Raw genomic sequence first — 17,837 nt, 5'->3', positions numbered from 1 at the left:
AACGTGTTGCTCTCTGGCAGATTCCACTCAAACACAACTGCTGTCCTGCTCTCTTATCATTCACCCTCCTGGATTCTAGAGTCTCGTCTTAACAAACCCCGCTCCGTTCCTCACGCCCCTGGACCTTTGAACATGCTGTTCGTCCTTGCCTCACCACCTCTTCGTCTCTCACCAACTCCTGTTCATCCTTAAATCAAAGGAGGCCTTTTCCCCCTCCAAGGGCATGAGGAGAGGGCTCCCTCTTTCTTCACTGCTGTATCCCCAGTGCCCAGCACAGGGTACAGACCCAGTCAGGACCAGTTCAATAACTAATTCAGTTGCTCTGCTGTGGCTACTAGGAGATGTCCAAACCGTGAAAACCAGCTTTGCCAGCCTGCTTCTTAGGGCCACAGAGAAAACACGATTATTGCAAATATCAACTGGGAAAGGGGGTGTGTGTTCCCATGTCCCTTCCAGAAGCTTGTGTATATTCCAGTCTGAGCAATGTGGCCCTGCACCCTGCCCGCTCCCACGCACTTCCAAGAGCAGGGCACCGGCACCCCACCATGCTGCCTTTGGCTGCCGGGCCCATCACAGGCTCACCAAGAAACTCACGTGTTATGTGAGGAGGAGATCCAGTAATGGGACAAGGGGTTGTTCATGTCCTGTATGTCCACGACGTCGTATTTCTCGTCCCAGATGCTGTTCTCCCGCGAAAACAGGTACGTGAGGAACTAGGAGAGTCAGAGAGACAAGATCATCACCCTGATGAGGGGGACCGATGGTGCCTGGATCTTTCCCGTCTATGCCAACAACGGAGAAACGGTGGCTCTGATACATCAACTCAGAGAAGATGGTCTCCAGGCCTCAGGTACCCAAGTTTTGTTTGGTTTTCCTTATTTCTTTATTAACTTCGAGAGGGAGAGAGGAAAAGACAGAGAGCAGAGGAGGGGCAGAGAGGGAGAGAGAGAAGCCCAAGCAGGCTTTGTGCTGTCAGTGCAGAGCCTGACCTGGGGCTCAAACTCACGAACGAGTTCATGACCTGAGCCAAAATCAAGAGTCGGGGCACTTAACTGACTGAGTCACCCAGGCGCCCCTACCCAAGTTTGTAACGCAGGACGCTCAGACTTCGGCAGGATATATGGACACAGGTTTTCACTGACCTGTGTTGTATTTTCCTTTTTTTATGTGTATCCTAAAAAAGTTGATACGAAAAGAGTATAGGCTTCCCACACAGAAGTTTTAAGGCGTAATAATACCATGAACTTTTGTGAACCCAGCACCCAACCAGAGCCAAAAAAACATCACCAGTATCCTAACATCTAGCAGGCAGGAAGTTTCCTCACCCCTTAAAAAAAAAATTAGATTGGGGGTTAGTCAGCTGAGCGTCCGACTTCGGCTCAGGTCATGATCTCACAATCCGTGAGTTCGAGCTCCGCGTCGGGCTCTGTGCAGACAGCTCGGAGCCTGGGGCCTGTTTCAGATTCTGTGTCTCCCTCTCTCTCTGCCCCTCCCCCATTCATGCTGTGTCTCTCTCTGTCTCAAAAAATAAATAAACGTTAAAAAATAATTACAAACAAAATCAGATTGAGGGACACGGGTGCTACACTGTGCTGCCTGGGCACAAGCCTCACGAGGCAGGAGCACCCTCCCCCCCCCCGTCCCACCCTCCTCTCCGTCCATCCCCTGCTGCTTCACACGGGTCAGGGGGCAGGTGCAGAAGCCCCATCAACCTTCGAATCTCCTGGCCGTGCTTAGGTTGTTAGCCACAGGCCGGCGGCAGATGCCCTCTAGCGGGAGAAGCAAAGAACGCACCCAAGCTCCACAGCCAAATGGACGAGGATGAGCACAACAGAAGGCTAGAATTCAGAACCTAGAAGAAAAGCAGCTCTCACAGCAAAGCCCTCCAAGGGAAGAGAACCGGAAAAAAGGAACACCGGACGTCACAGACATGAATCGGAGAGGCCCAGCCACGTTGACGGGAAGCCCACTCACCTCATCAACAAACAAGAAGGGCTCGGCGGTCTCCCTCAGGGTGTCATCGATAAACTTTGTCATCCGCTCGCGGACTTTGTTCAGATCCTGAGCCCAAACCTCCTTGGAATGAGAACGAGAGCAAGAAGTGGTCAGAAAGGGGAATGGCAAAATTCTTCATCTCTCAGGATCCAGTTTCCATCAAAGACCAAAACACCAACCTGTTCTGAACGCGTATGCGATCAACACCTGCATATCACACGTTACTCTGTGCCTGGCCAGCATTCTTTGTAAAGGACCAGAGGGTAAATTTTAGGCTTTGGGTCACAACCACTCAAGTCTGCTACTGTACTGAAAAAGGAGCCATAGACGATACATACATAAATGGCCATGGCTGCGTTCCAATAAAACTTTATTTAGAAAAACAAGTGGTGGGCCAGATTTGGCCCATGGGCCATACTTTGCTGACTCCTGCCCTGTGCTAGCCCTTTACGTTTATTAGCCTGAAGAGGCTGGGAGTATAGTTATGTCAGACTGCCAGGGTTGGTCACTTGGCTGACCCTGGCAAGTTACATGGCCCTTCCGTGTCTCATTTACTACATGAGAATAACACCTATGCACAGACTTTCTGTCAGAGACTGCAGGAAATAAGGCTATGTGCTTAACATAGCATCTGGTACATAGAAAGTGTTCTGATCTGGGGCACGAGGGTGGCTCAGTCGGTTAAGCATCCAACTTCAGCTCAGGTCATGATCTCATGGTTCGGGAGTTTGAGCCCCACTTCGGGCTCTGTGCTGACACCTCAGAGCCTGGAGTTTGCTTTGGATTCTCTGTCTCCCTCTCTCTCTACCCCTCTGCTGCTCACGCTCTGTCTCTGTCTCTCTCTCAACAATAAATAAACATTAGAAGGTGCTCCGATCCTGGCAGCTTGTGCAAACAATTGTCTTCCTCCTGTGGTCACCTCAGTCCATGCAACTCCGCACCTCATTCGTTGCCACTGTCATTTAAAAGCCGAGGAAACAGAGGCTCAGGATGTCACGTGACAACCCCAAGTTCACATAGCTGGTAAGACGCAGAGTGGAGGTTCCAAATCAACTGACCTAGAATATGTCCTCTTTTCAAAGAGTCCGCCAAGTAATGCTTCTCAGATGTTGATGATGTCTGAAATATACCTTCAGCCGTTCGAAAACAGCTTCTACCACTTAGAAATTCGGAAGCCCACGGGGCGCCTGGGTAGCTCAGTGGGTTAAGTGTCCGACTTCGGCTTGGGTCGTGATCTCGCAGTTCGTGAGCTCGAGCCCCACATCGGGCTCTGGGGTGACCACTTAGAGCCTGGAGCCTGCTTCAAATTCTATGTCTCCCTCTCTCTCTCTCTCTCTGCTCCTCCCCTGCTCATGCTCTCTCTCTCCTTCAAAAATAAATAAAAACATTTAAAAAAAGAAATTCAGAAGCCCATTAGAAAAAGAACACGTGGTATTAAGTAACTGTACTGTTTGTTTTCCTCTCTAATCCCTAGAAGCCCATATACTCATAGGCAAAAAAGATGCACAAAAAGACGAAACCTGACATAGTTTCAACTGTGACTAACGCTTCATGGCTTCTGAATATGCTAAAACCTCTACCTTTAAGGATAATAAAAGCAAATGCACCACCAGATGTGTGTGTGGTTGGACGGGAAGGGTCAGACCGGGAAGTCTGAAAGAAGCAAAAGGCAAGGCAGATGCAAACAAGGTGGTAAAGAGATGGCCCTGTTGGCACGTGGGTGGCTGACCAACAATGAACCTTACTGTGGATGTTTGCAAATCTACTTGGATAGGGACACAAAGTAGCTGGGAGGCTGGGAGCGGCCGGCTCATCCACACACGAGGCGCGACGATCTTTGAATACTGGAACATAAAACTCAAATCATAGGGATACTTAATGCAAACGCCTCGCCAGACCTAGGTGTCCCCCCCACCAAAGGCCAGGGGCTTCCTCGTTCCTTCTCCTACAAAGCTTTTGCATTTACTAAAAGGCACAGGGGCTGAGCCAGCTTAACGTGGAACTAGCCTGGCTGTGAATAACATCTTCAGCATAAAGGAGGATAAAATACCAACATTCCGCGAGTTAAATAAAAATGTATCTATGTGGGGTGGGGTGGGGTGCCAGGCAGCTACGATCATGAAAACGAGAAGCATAACAGAGGAAATGGGGACGAGAGTCTCAGCACTGGGCACCGACTGTATGGCCAGGCTCTGCGTTAAACCTTTTCCACAGAGCGGCTCGTTTTAAACTCGTGCAGCCCCAGAAGGTACATACGTTACTCTCCATGTTATGTGACTGGAGAAGCTGAGGCTTTGAGTCATTAAATAACTTGCCCCCCAACAGTGAGCCCGAGACCGACCCAGGCACATCACTTCTGGAGTCTTCCTTTTGACCCCCTCCCCCTGCCCCCAACCTGTTCGACAGTGGCACCCATCCCCCGCCGGCCAGGGCTGGCCTGTGGCACCTGTAACCAGTCCTCCGGTGGGAATTTAGGTCAGTTCCAGGCCTTCACTCCTATTAAGAACCCTGCCATTGCTTCTGTAGGGTGAGTTCCTAGGAGGGCAGTTATTTAACTGAGGTACATAAACCTTTTCTTCAAAGTTTTCATTTTAATCGCATATTGCCCAAGTGCTCCCTAAAAACCTTGCACGGATCTGCATACCCAACGGGGCCTCCATGAGTATTCTGCGGGTGAGCACCCATCACCCTAAACAAATGTCCCTGATGAGCAGCCCTGCTTCCTGCCAGCATCGCACAGGGCCAGGCACACGGGACTTAAGGGTCTGCGAGACTGACGGCTCAGTGTCCCCATTCTTGGCATCAGGGGCCCCCTGGGGTCTAACTCCCCACTTGGGGAGAGAGATCTCCTGCGCTATGCTCCTGACCCACAGCCCTGATCTCCGAGGGGCCGGTGTGGGTGTCGTAAAATTAAGCAGCACAAGCTGGTGAATTCTAGGGGATCAGGCTACTCGTCCCCAGGGATCTGGCCTCAACGGCTTCCCACCAAACTGAGTAGTTAGGGCAAAAAAGAGGATGGCGAAAAAGAAAACCACGTGCCTCTGCTTTACGACGCTGGTGGCACAGACCCAGCATGTAAGGTGCCCAGGGAATGCACGTGCCCCTTCGCTGCACCCCACCGCACAGGTGCAGGCTCAGGTGCTCTCCTTGAACCTGCACGGGGGAAGCGTGTCACCCTTCATCAGGCACCACCACAGCTGCCCCCTTTGCCTGGGCTTCCGTGTGGCTGGCGTTGCCCCCAGTTGTGTGTCTCTGTTCATTATTGGCTCTACAATCAGTGAAATCTGAACATGGGAGATACGCTGGGTGACATTAACGAGTTTAGTGTGGATTGTGGAACAGGATTGCTGTGGTCATGTTTTGTGGAAAAAAAAAAAGTCCGTATCTGTAAGAGAGATGCACTGAAGCATTTACAAAGGAAATAATACATAGCCTGGGGTTTGCTTTAGATTATTCCACTAAAGAAATGAAGAAGAAGGGGAGGGGAGGGGAGGCACGTGGGTGTGGAGGTGGAGGGCAGGAGAAATAGAATTGGGGAAACGTTCGTAACTTCTTAATCTGAGTGATGGATACGCGTGATGCCTATCTGTCTACTCTTGCACATGTCTGAGATGTTTTGGAGTAAAAAGTTTCTTGAGAAGCCAATGAACTGGAATGCTATGAACCTGAAACGGCTCTAAAAAATAAAGTCGATTAAAATACCAAAACCAAAAAATTAAGGAGGAAGCAAAGACAACTCCAGGGACAGATTTAAAAAATTTTAAGTATCTACACAAAAATGCATGTATACGTACATACAAAGATCACTGCAATCTCCTCTGACCCCACGATTCTGGAAAGTAGGGCTCCCATCCCCACTTAGAGAGGAAACCGGGGAACAGATAGGTCAAACCACCTGCCCAAGGTCACACAGCTAGTAAGAGGATCTCACGTTTCTCTCTGTCGAACTGTTTTTCCAACCACAGCACTACTGACATTTGGGGTTGGGTGACCTGTGCATTTCAGGATGTCGGGCGGCATCTCTGGCTTCTGCCCACGAGGTACCAGCAGCCCTTCCACTTGTGGCAACCAAAAACGTCTCCAGACATGCCCCAAACCCCCCGTTTGGTGCAATGACTCTGGTGGAAAACTACTGCCCGACACAAAAGCCCTTCACTCTGCCACCAGCACTTCCCCATGTGTCATTTGTTTAAGGACGGCTGTGCTGTTTTATCCCCCAGAGGACCCGGCAGGCTCATCCGTCCGGTCACATCTTCCCATCGCTCAGGGAAGGCTTCCAGGAAAAGGCCACGTGTGGTGAGCCAGGAGAGGGAGCGGGAGCCCGCTAGGTGGGAACAGACGGGGCACCCACCTGCCTCGGGCTACTCTCACTCCCCGCCTCTGGATTTGTGCCTTGGAAAGGGGCCAACATGAGGCGGTTCTCCTTCCAGAGTCTAAGACACCAGAGCGGCATCGGACGGGAGCACCAGTGTGTCACGACAACCGCCGGCCGGGTGGCACGTGGTGAGAAGATGAGAACCCGGCCCAGGCAGCTCCTCCAGCTCCCCCAGCCCTGGCCTGCCCTCACCTGCTGTTCGTGTAGGAGAAACCGCTGGAAGTCGTGCAGGTAAACAGCGGAGGCATCCGGCCGGTCGGTGTTGCTGCCCTCGGGGAAAGGGAGGGTGTTTAGAGAGGACACGATCGACAGAGGCTGTGCACCGGGCAGCCTGCCACCAGGCACCCTGTGAGTCCCTCCAGGGAGCTGGGTGGCAGGCTGGCCAACGGGGAAGCGAGGGGCCAGCGCACAGGGAGAGGCTCAAATCCAGACCCGGAGGACGCAACAGCTAACGGAGTCCCAGAGAAGGAGGAGGGGCTCGCCAGGACGTGCAAAGGGTCTCAGACAAAGGGAACCATATATCCCAAGTCCTAAGGAAAAAGAGAAGGGGGGCAAGGGGCAGGGGGTGGAGGGAGAGAGCAGTGGGGGAGGGGGGCAGACCCGAACCGCACAGCAAACGCTTGGGTCGGGCTGGATGTGGACAGCATTTGGGGGGGAGCTTATGCTGGAGAAGCAAACAGGGCCCCATCAAAGGGTCTCCTCGGAAGCCACAATCCAGTTTGCTGAGCCACTCAGGGCTCCGAAGCAGCAGTGGGGGTCAGCTGAAGCCCCCCAGGTTCTGGGAGGGTGGGGGGAATCAGCCTGAAGACAAAAGACACAGGCTTTGGAGCAGATGAAGGCCTACTGTTGGGAGAATTTTCCGTTTGAGAGGAGAGAACCTTTCGCCCTGCATACAGGGAGACCCCACCTCAGCCGGCAGCCTGCTGACAGATGGCCTCATGGAGAGGATGTTGGGGGCCACTGAAAAAGTGGGACCTCATTGGACTGGCAGAGCAACCCTGGCTTCTGTGGAAAGTGCATTCTGTAGAACAGAGCTTTAAGGGGAAATCTATACCCCTAGAATTTGCAAGGTGTCTATATGGGGGGGGGGAAGCGGGGGTGTCTTTTAAAGCACAGGCGATAAAACACACTTTAAACTGTTGCCTTTACTGAACTCACTTAGAATCCAAAAGTCTATCGTCATTCTCTAATTACAAATGTACTTCCAATCTTCTTTGCTAACGACCCTCATGGTCTAACCCTCATTTTTTCCTAAAAATACTACATGAAAATCAGATTTGTTTTGGGGTGCCTGGGTGGCTCAGTCAGTTAAATACCTGTCTTGATTTCGGCTCAGGTCATGATCTCACGGTCCTGAGACTGAGCCACGAGTTGGGCTCTGTGCTGAGTGTGGAATGTGCTGGGGATTCTCTCCCTCCCTCCCTCTCTCTCTCTCTCTCTGCCCCTCCCCCACTCATGCGCATGCACTCTCTCAAAATAAAAAATTAAACATTTTTTTAAAAACCAGGTTGATGGGGGGTGGGAGGGAGGGGAGGGGAGGTGTTGGGTATTGAAGAGGGCATCTTTTGGGATGACCACTGGGTGTTGTATGGAAACTAATTTGACAATAAATTTCATATAATAAAAAAGAAAAAAAAAGAAAAAAGAAAACAAACAAAAACCCAGATGTTGCCCTTTCCCTGCCGCCGCTGAGTCTCGCGGAGGTGGAGGCTCGGGTGCGGTCAAGATTCGGCTCCATCCGTAACCCACCGCCATGGCCGAGGAAGGCATTGCTGCTGGGGGTGTAACGGACGTTAATACTGCTTGACAAGAGGTGCTGAAGACCGCCCTCATCCCCGATGGCCTAGCACGTGGAATTCGCGAAGCTGCCCAAGCCCTAGACAAGCGCCAAGCCCATCTTTGTGTGCTGGCATCCAACTGTGATGAGCCTATGTATGTCAAGTTGGTGGAGGCCCTTTGTGTTGAGCACCAGATCAACCTAATTAAGGTTGATGACAACAAGAAACAAGGGGAATGGGTCGGTCTCTGTAAAATTGACAGGGAGGGAAAACCCCATAAAGTGGTTGGTTGCAGTTGTGTGGTGGTTAAGGACTATGGCAAAGAGCCTCAGGCCAAGGATGTCATCGAGGAATGCTTCAAATGCAAGAAATGAACAAATGAACTTGACTCTTGTTCCCCCCAAAAAACAAACAAAACAAAACAAAAAAAACCACAAAAAATAAATAAATAAAAACCAGATGTTTCATATATACTGTGCAGTCTTGAGGTTTCTGGTTTGGAAAGGAACAGGGGTCGGTTGCCAGAGTGTCCTCATCAGTGAGGGCTGGTTCTGAAAAGCAGGGCTAGATCGGTGTGCCACAAATCGTTTTAGGTGCTGTTAACTCCGTGGCCAACATTTCATAATCAGAGAACATTTCGTAAATCCCCACTTGGGGAATGAGGAAGAATGGTAAACGTCCTGACAAGTCCCGCAGCACTTACATTTTAATAATACCATTATCACTATTTATGAGCCCTTGGCCATCCCACACACCACAGGAAGCACTTTATATGCTTCAACTCGTTTTAATTCACTTAAATCTGCTTAACCAGGCATTTCCAAAACTGATTTCTGGGAGAGCAGGTCCTAAAGCATACAGGCTTCTCTGCAGAACCTGCTGGCCCACCCTCCCACCACTCCACAAACCCTGCTGTTGTTCACATTTATCCATGCCACGGGCTCAGGACAGCCAATTTCCAATGACAGACTTTGCCCCTGTGGAGATCAGCGCGTGCCCACAGAGGTGCCCCCCACCTTGGAGCCAGCTGGGAGGACCCACACGGGCACCCAAGCCCAACACAGCCGCCCTGAACAACAATAACCCAGAAGAGGTGCCTCACCCCAAGATGAACACGGAAGAATCTTTTTTGAATTCATCAAGAATCTGAAAGAGAAAACAGAAGGAAAACACACAAAAAATAAGAACATGAGAAAAGTCAAGCCACTTCATGCAAATGGACAGGGTTTTTTAATTAAACAATTATAACTGGAATGACTTGTAATATTTGAATATGACAGAAACTTAGGTAGAAGTCTTCTTCGCCCCCTTCTTAGTCTAATTCCTGAGAAGCAATCAATCTTAGTAATTTGGTAGGTTGCCTTCTAGAATCTGTTTAGTGGATATTCATTTTGATTATACCTTATCCTATCATATTACATCCATGTCTCCAAGCTTTTAGCTGTGTTTTAAGCTTTATTTATTATTCTGCTCCTCAATCATCCTGCGTCATTACTATGAAAACCCACACTGTATTCCATAATACGTACATCACTGATGTTCTGCTATTAGACCCAGCGTTACAAAGAGTGTCCGCGTATCTGTGTATTTTTGCCCGGCCGCACAAAATATTTCCATTGGGTAGACAGGGAAGCACGTGGGTCCGGTGTGTGCCTGTTAACTTTGACAGATTCACCAAACTCTTCTCCCAACAACTGTCCCGACCAGCGCCCCCACCAGAGAATGCATAACCTTTTCTACACCCTCACTGCTGCCTTTCCCATCGGTAGTATTGCAGCGAGCTAATTTTTCATCTTCAGATTCGAGAGGAGGAAAGAAATATTGGGCAGCTTCGGTCCTGCCCTTCATGGCCACACACACACCCCCCATACCGTGTGTGCTTCCGGTTAGGTAGCATTACCTTAATAATTTTTAATCAGGCTATGACTGGATAAGCATTTGAGAAATTCAGGGCACAAACGGACACGTAGCCACTGGCACGTTACAAACGCTAAGGATAGAACTACAACTCCCCAGTCCTTTAGCCAAACTGCCTGGAGTCCAGGATGATACAAGGAAAATCAATGTTCTAGAGAAGGTATGGACAGGCCCCTGGGAAGCATCAGGAGGTCTGCGTTAGTCTGTGCACGTGTGTGTTTTTATTTCTGGAAAGATGATCTACAGCTTTAATCAGCATCTCAAAGAAATAGGTCACCCAAAAAGGTTAAGAGCCGCTTTCAGAAGAGCTCACAAGTCTCCCTTCTATTTATGTGTAACTGACAGCATAGCTATTTCTTAAATTAAAAAAAAAAAAAAAAAAAAGAAGGGATTTGGGGCAGTGCGTGCTGTTATTTGGATGTTTGGCACTTAGATCACTAGATCGACACGGCGCTTCAGGCCAGATCCCTTCTAAACCCAAACCCCGAGACTGGTTTCCTTCCACCTGGAGAAAACCAGGTCTAGACTTATCCTCAATTATCTATGCTATGAGATCCTTAAAGCCAGTCTTTTCCTTTACTTCTTTTCAAGGAAACACACAAAAAGCTCCACCCCATTTCAGCCAGGCGGGCAGCGGGGCCAAAGGAGGGGGTGCCCCGACTTCAGAGAGGCCTCCAGAGCCAGAAAACACGGGGAAACACCCCAGCTTCCCCTCTTGCACGCCTCTACCCCCATCCCTATCCGCCCATTTGCTGAACCTGGTGGCAGAGCACCTGGGAATGAGTTTGTGGGAATGAGCCCCCCACAGGGCACAGAGTGGGACAGGGGGTAGACCGGAGGCAAAAAGGCAAATAGTACCAGCCTGAGGCTCACCTCTTGGGTAGCAGAAACAGAATTCACAGACGCAAGGCAACAGCGCAGGCCTGGGGGTAGGGGTGACGGGGAACCGAAGACAGAAGGCGCAAAGATTCCTGGGCGGGTGCATCCAGCAGCGTGGCCAGTCACACATTCGCTGCAGTGAAGACTGGGGGGAGGGGAGGAGTGTCACCAGGCCTCTCCCGAACATTCCAGCAGGAGATGCAAAGCAAGGTGGCAGTGAGACGGGCAAGTCCGGTGAGACACTGGCCCTGCCTGGGACGCACCAACCTTTGGACACGAAGCAATCAAAGACCCAGCCAAGAACGTGTGAGTGCAGAGACAGTGAGGTAAGAGGAGAATGAAGACAGCACAGTGTCTCAAAGCCAAGTGACGATATCCAGGAGAGAGTCACCAGTGATCTACGCCATGGAGCGGGCAAGAGATGAAGGCCACAGGACCGACCAGTGGCTCTGTTGATGTGGAGGTCACTGGTCTTAGGAAAACATCAACTGCCGTGGGGTGAGAAGCATGGAACGTGGCTGCGGCAGGGAGGGAGGCAAGGGGGACATCAAGGTCGATGGCGCTCCTGCAAGAGGTCACTCTACGGGGCAGAGAAATGAGGCAGCAGTCAGAGGACATGCGTCAAGGAGGGCATTCTATCGATGGAAGACGGTAGAGCAGGTGTTACATGCGTCCCCTGAGAGATCTGTGCAAGCCCTAAGCCCCCCACACCTGTGAATGGGACCTTATTTGGAAATAGGGTCTTTGCAGATGTGGTCGAGTTAAGGCGAGGTCCTGCTGGATTACGGTGGGCCCTAGTCCAATGACTGGAGTCCTTATAAAGAGGGACACCTGGAGGCCGGCACAGACCAGGGCAAGGCGGCCACGTGATGACGGAGGCAGAGACTGGAGCGATGCGTCTCCAAGGCCAGGAGCGCCCAGGACGGCCAGCTAACACCAGAAGTGGGGAGAGAGGCAAGGAGATTCTCCCCCCGAGACTTCAGTGGGAGCTGAGTGGTGTCAGCAGCCTTACTGGGAGAGAACAGAGGTCTGTTCTCTTCGGCCATTTAGCTGGGGTCTGCTGCGGCAGCCCTGACAAACTAATGGCTTGTCAGGAGCTGACACGAGGCAGCCACGACCTCAGTTACCCCTGGCACCCATCCCACCCAGAAGACAGTAAAGCGAAGCCCACTTTGGCAACAAAAAACAGGCTCCAGGAGGATGAGCAGCTGTTTTCAGATGACATACCCAGAATGTCAAGGGGCCAGAATTTCAGCCCCCGTCCACCTTGGTTCATCTCCAGTGGCCTTCACAGTACGTGCAAATGCACACAAAGTGACTAATGACATCCTAGCAATGAGAGAAGAATATTCTAGATGCTACAAGGCACACAGAGTGGAGAGACAGCAATTAGGTTATGTTACCATTACCGTGTAGGGTTATGTGGTCAAATTCTACTAAACCAGGATGTCGGGGGCCCCGTGTGACTCTGGGTGATGTCCTGACCCCTCTCACCCCAGCAAAGAATCAATGAGGACAAGAGAGATGTCTGTTTTGTTAACCACTGGGCCCTCTTGGCTCAAACATTTGTTGAATGAATGCTGAAAATAATGGGTCAATTAATTTTCTCTAGGAAAAATTTAAAGGCTACGAAAAAAGTCACCTCTGAGTTTTAAGTCCCAGGAGAAGAGGCAGTTACAGCTAGACAAGGGAAGGGGCCATGCCCAAGGATGGGGACCACAGAAGCAAGAGCCCAGAGGAATCAAGGTCAAGGAGTTGAGTCTCCCCATATGGCAGGGGCACCCTCCAGGCTGTAACTCAGCCTACACACACATTCTGTGCTCGGCCAGTCATTTGAGCCATTTGGTTCCAGGAGGCCAAGGGGAAAGTGGCAGTGACAGAGAAGGCTAACCAGAGGGTCACTGCCGACGTGTGCACGGTGGGTCCCTCTCCCTCCTCGCTGCCAATTCGAATAATGTGCCACATTCCCTGTCCCTGGAAGCCTCAGCCAGCCTACCGTCACAGAATGTGACTCACTTGTCATACGCTCACACCCATATAAAACTCAGAAGAATAAACATTAATCTTTCTACCAAAAGTATAATCCCAGGTATAATCGTAGAAGTTTTGCAGGCGTTTCAATTATCTTTTTCTTTGTATGTACTTCTTACTTTTAAGTAATAGACAAAACATTACTTTGCTTATAATACCATTTATTCAAACATCAGAAATGAATTTCCTATCAAGTGCTGCCTGGTCATCTGCTTCAATACGGTGAGTGGTCAGAGGACACTCTGGGAAAGCCACCGATTCTGACCGAGATGGTCTTTCTGAAGCAGGACAGAGAGCGGGAGCACCAAAGGTCAGAGCTTCCTTCCCCCATGGGGAATTCTGCCTCATGAAAGGCTGTTCTGAGGACCAGCTGTGTGCAGGACACTCTGTGGGGTGACCGCTATCTCTGAGCCCTTTTAACCCTCTCCCCGAGCCTGGAGGATGGGTGCTGTCACCCCCAAACAACAGACAAGACTGAGGGTGTGGACACTTAAGGCTGCTCTCAGCTACAAGCAACACTCAGGGAAGTGTTAGTAGGGAATCTTCCCCTAAGGGAAGATTACTGCCACCTTAAAAAAAATTACAGCTGTTTTCTAGAACAGGCAAACAAGCAAGAGAGGATGCCTGCATTCAGACCCCATGGGGATGGTAATGGGCAGGAGGAGGCAGTGAATGCTTGTTTTCTGGTACCCTGCACGGGTGGGAGGGTACTTGTTCTCTGAATGGCACGGGACACAGTTTCTCTGATTACTACTTGTGAGCCGCTGAAGAACAACTTCAAATCTTGGGTTTATGGGAACCCTTGGTGGACAGGTTTGAAGATGGCCTTAGGATGTCCTCCTCCCGGTGTTCACAGCCCTGCATTATCCCTGCCACTTGCAAAAGGCATGGGATGCACGCGATTACACGTCTATGACTACATGATGATGCCGTATACGAGTGAGCAACTGTCTTGCCAGCTTTGGGGAAGCCAGCAGCCATGTAGGCGAGCCCCATCCATCAGGGAGCTGTGGGTGGCTTCTGGACAACAAGGAACTGAACCCTCAATCCTACACCTGTAAGGAACTAAAGGTTCCACAACTTCATGGGCTTGGAAGCAGATCTTTTCCCACTTGAGTCTCAGATGAGACCACAGCCCCCGGCCAAAACCCCGTGAGACCCCAGAGCAGAGAATCCAGCCAACGCGTGCCAGAATGCCTGAGCCCCAGAAACTGCATCATACGTGATATTGCTATCTGGCTAACGAGGAACCGTAGCACATTTCCGAAGGAACCTACTGGAGGGTCCAGAGGATGGATCGTCTGAAAGGGCAGGGCGTAAAAATAGACAGATAGGGGCGCCTGGGTGGCGCAGTCGGTTAAGCGTCCGACTTCAGCCAGGTCACGATCTCATGGTCCGTGAGTTCGAGCCCCGCGTCAGGCTCTGGGCTGATGGCTCAGAGCCTGGAGCCTGTTTCCGATTCTGTGTCTCCCTCTCTCTCTGCCCCTCCCCCGTTCATGTTCTGTCTCTCTCTGTCCCAAAAATAAAAATAAACGTTGAAAAAAAAAATTAAAAAAAAAAAAACCAGACAGATAAACAGCAACCTGAACGCCACACCCCACCGAGGTGAAACTCAAGTCCCGGACCAACAGCAGGAAGGAAACCAGCCAGCCGTCCTCACTGATGATGCCCGATGCCCCACCATCACTGACCAAGGGGGACTTGGCTTGTGCGGTGGGGAGGCAGCAAGGCAGCAGTTAAAAAGCTGGGTATTAAAGCATTTAAGGAAGAAACAATACGACGCTGGGTCTGCTTCAACATCATCTGAGCAGAGGGAAGTGGGCAAGGGCAAGATGAAACCCGATGGCCATGAGCTGATCATCGCTAAAGCTGTGATGGTCCACGGAGGGTTCACGTACCAATGCCTCTGCTTATACGTGTCTGACATTCCCTTTCGTGAGAACATTTTAAAAATTAAAAAAGTCGTGTCAGTAGTGGGCACTGAAGTCGGGCAGAGGAGCGTTCAAATCCTAGCCGTATAACCTCCAGCAAGTAGCTTCCCTGAGCTTCAGTTTCTTCATCTGTAAAATGGGGCTAATAATGGTAAGTCTCGCACAGTTGGGAAGAGGATTAAGAGCACGTACAGCACTTAGCACAGCACCCAGCGTGTAGTTCACACTTAGGAAAGGTTCGCTAAGGATCTTTTTTTTATAATATTGTTAGTACAGCCTAGTTAGAGGCCCATCACCCGGGGAAACACATGGGATTAACTTTCTTCTCTTCCTGCTGCTACCCAAATTTTAGAAGCTTGGAGGCTTGACAGCAGCGATGTAAGCAGGTGGTTAGACACAAGGAGGAACTGGTTACCCCAAGCTGGAAACCTACAGGTACTGCTGAGCACGAACCCACTCCTGGGTCTAGGCTTGGGGGTTGTCCATCACCCTAAACAGCCCTCTCTCCCCAGAAGAGCCTAGGAAATCCAGCTGAGCCTGTAAGAGCATATATCTATTGCTTTTCTCTCCTCTGTGCAGCCAGCAAGGAGCCCAGGAAGTAAATTATATGCTAACAGTAGGGGAGGGGCATTTACCTACACAAGAGTTAGTGAGGTTTCTCAAGCTGGCCACTATCTATCAAGCTTGGGGCTTTGTTATTCAAATTCCAAGCCAGTTATACCCTCCAGTGGTGGAGATCAAGTGGTGGGGCCTGGTAGGCAAGGTAAATTAGCAGCGAGAAATGGGTGGTGGGTGAGAGCTGGGGCAGACCAGAGAATGCACGCTTCCTTTCTACTCATACATCCCCATGGGGAACTCAGGAAGGACCCAGAGATAGCCAGATGTCCATTTTTTTCTAAAGCAGCAGAAAAATCTAGATATTAATATGAAACTTCTTGAGTTTTAAAGGTAGGCAATTCATTTCAAGAAACACTTAAACCATTAGGCCAAGTACAACAGAATGCAGGCTGAAGGTGGCGTTCTGGCCAACAGAAGCCAGCCTCTGGTACAGATGGGGCGTTTCCCCACCCAAAACCGGGCAAAGACACCCCCAGATGATTCAGGGATTGGGCAGAAATCAGACTCAACTTTCTTTCTCCTCCTTCTCCCTCTCAAACACACACGCATTAGCCTTAAAAAGGGACATTAACGACAGTGCAGGTTGAATTAAGTCTCAGGTGGAGTTTTATCACAGTGGAAACAGACCGCCAGCAGGCTAACCTGTGCGGGCAGATTAAACAGCTTTTGTGCAAACCTTGTTCTCAAGCTTTGCCTGCCGTCCGTCTGATGAGACAGCATCCTGAAATTTCAAGGCAACTGACTATAAAAACAATTGTTTGCACCTACTTATCTGGAGTGAATCAAGCTTCTTTTCAATCCTGGTCAACTGCAGACAATTGCTGTCTGCAGCTGTCATTCTGGATTTCACTTGTGCATTGTCATCAAAGGTTTTCACTGTTCTCAAGAACTGATTATAAATCAAAGTTACAGATTTTGGCCTAAGAAGTGTTTTGATCAGCTTGTATGCAGTTTTTTAAAAATTTTTTGTAATGTTTATTTATTTTTGTGAGAGAGAGAGAGAGAGAGAGAGAGAGCGAGAGAGAGCGCGAGAGCGCACAAGTTGGGGAGGGGCAGAGACAGAGGGAGACACAGAATCCTTAGCAGGCTCCAGGCTCTGAGCTGTCAGCACAGAGCCCGACGCAGGGCTCAACTCACAAACCGTGAGATCATGACCCGAGCTGAAGTCAGACGCTTAACCCACTAAGCCACCCAGGCGCCCCAGCTTTTTTTTGGTAAGGTTTCATATAAAAAAGGGGAACAGAGTGCCTGGGGGGACTCAGGCCATTGAGCATCTGACTCCTGACTTCAGCTCAGGTTATGATCTCGCAGGTTGTGAGTTCGAGCCCCACATCGGGCTCTGTGCTAGCAGTGTGAGATCTACTTGGGATGCCGTCTCCCTCGCTCTCTGTCCTTCCCCTGCTTGCTCTCTATGGCTCTCTCAAATAACAATATAAAAAAACTTAAAAAAATAGAAGGAGAATGGGGCGCCTGGGTGGCGCAGTCGGTTAAGCGTCCGACTTCAGCCAGGTCACGATCTCTCGCGGTCCGGGAGTTCGAGCCCCGCGTCAGGCTCTGGGCTGATGGCTCAGAGCCTGGAGCCTGTTTCCGTTTCTGTGTCTCCCTCTCTCTCTGCCCCTCCCCCGTTCATGCCCTGTCTCTCTCTGTCCCAAAAATAAATAAACGTTGAAAAAAAAAAAATTAAAAAAAAAAAAATAGAAGGAGGAAAGTTACCTAATTTTTAAAGTTTTATAAGCAACGGCTTGATTGAATACCTTTATTTTATAAAGGTGGCTGAGTGAAAGACAAAAAGTTGTCTTTCCTCAAAATCACCTGGTCAGCCAAGGCCAATTTAGGGGCTGACATCCGGGTCTTTCAATCCCCAAAGCTTATAGTCTTCCTACTCTCCTTGGAAAATCAAGAAGTAATATATGAAAACAACCCCAGTAAAGTAGTTTTTTTTACTCTATTAAATAATGTATTTTTTCCCAATGTAGGCAGATGGCCAGCAGTCACCCATCAGAAAGCCTCACCCTGTGCCCACCTGCAGGCCTGCATGCAGAAGGCAATTAATAAGTGTCTTCTCATGATTTTCATGCTCATCACTTAAAAATGCCTGCACTCTTGACTGCCCCACCCCCAGCCCTCATTCAATGCTCCCTAGAGCCCAGTGGGAATCCCCGCCCCCATTACACAGATAAGAGACTGAGGCTAGAATCATGTGTGACCAGCCCCAGATCACACAGCTCATAGGAGAAACCAGATCCTCTGGCTCCAAGTCCTATGTTCTCCCTGCTTTGGACCCACCCTTGCTACCTGCAAAGCCCTTTTCCA

The 17,837-nt window shown here is 50.1% G+C and overlaps 1 protein-coding gene and 1 pseudogene across 1 annotated transcript in view; one reads left to right on the top strand and one right to left on the bottom strand.

Moving 5' to 3' along the window:
* The window catches only part of PLCG2 (phospholipase C gamma 2), a 160,752-nt gene that overhangs the window by 66,478 nt on the left and 76,437 nt on the right, over positions 1-17,837 (bottom strand). Inside the window, exons 8-11 of the mRNA XM_043599754.1 lie at positions 9,251-9,294; positions 6,563-6,635; positions 1,975-2,076; positions 595-713 (exon numbers count right to left, since the gene is read on the bottom strand). Coding sequence (XP_043455689.1) covers positions 595-713; positions 1,975-2,076; positions 6,563-6,635; positions 9,251-9,294 — 338 coding nt within the window. The remainder of the gene's footprint in view (positions 1-594; positions 714-1,974; positions 2,077-6,562; positions 6,636-9,250; positions 9,295-17,837) is intronic.
* LOC122494520 lies at positions 8,036-8,546 on the top strand (annotated as a pseudogene).

This window comes from Prionailurus bengalensis, chromosome E2, assembly GCF_016509475.1.
Source record: "Prionailurus bengalensis isolate Pbe53 chromosome E2, Fcat_Pben_1.1_paternal_pri, whole genome shotgun sequence".
NCBI classification, from domain to species: Eukaryota; Metazoa; Chordata; class Mammalia; order Carnivora; family Felidae; genus Prionailurus; species Prionailurus bengalensis.
Note: the sequence above shows the minus strand (reverse complement) of the source record. Positions and strands in the feature narration are given on the sequence as shown.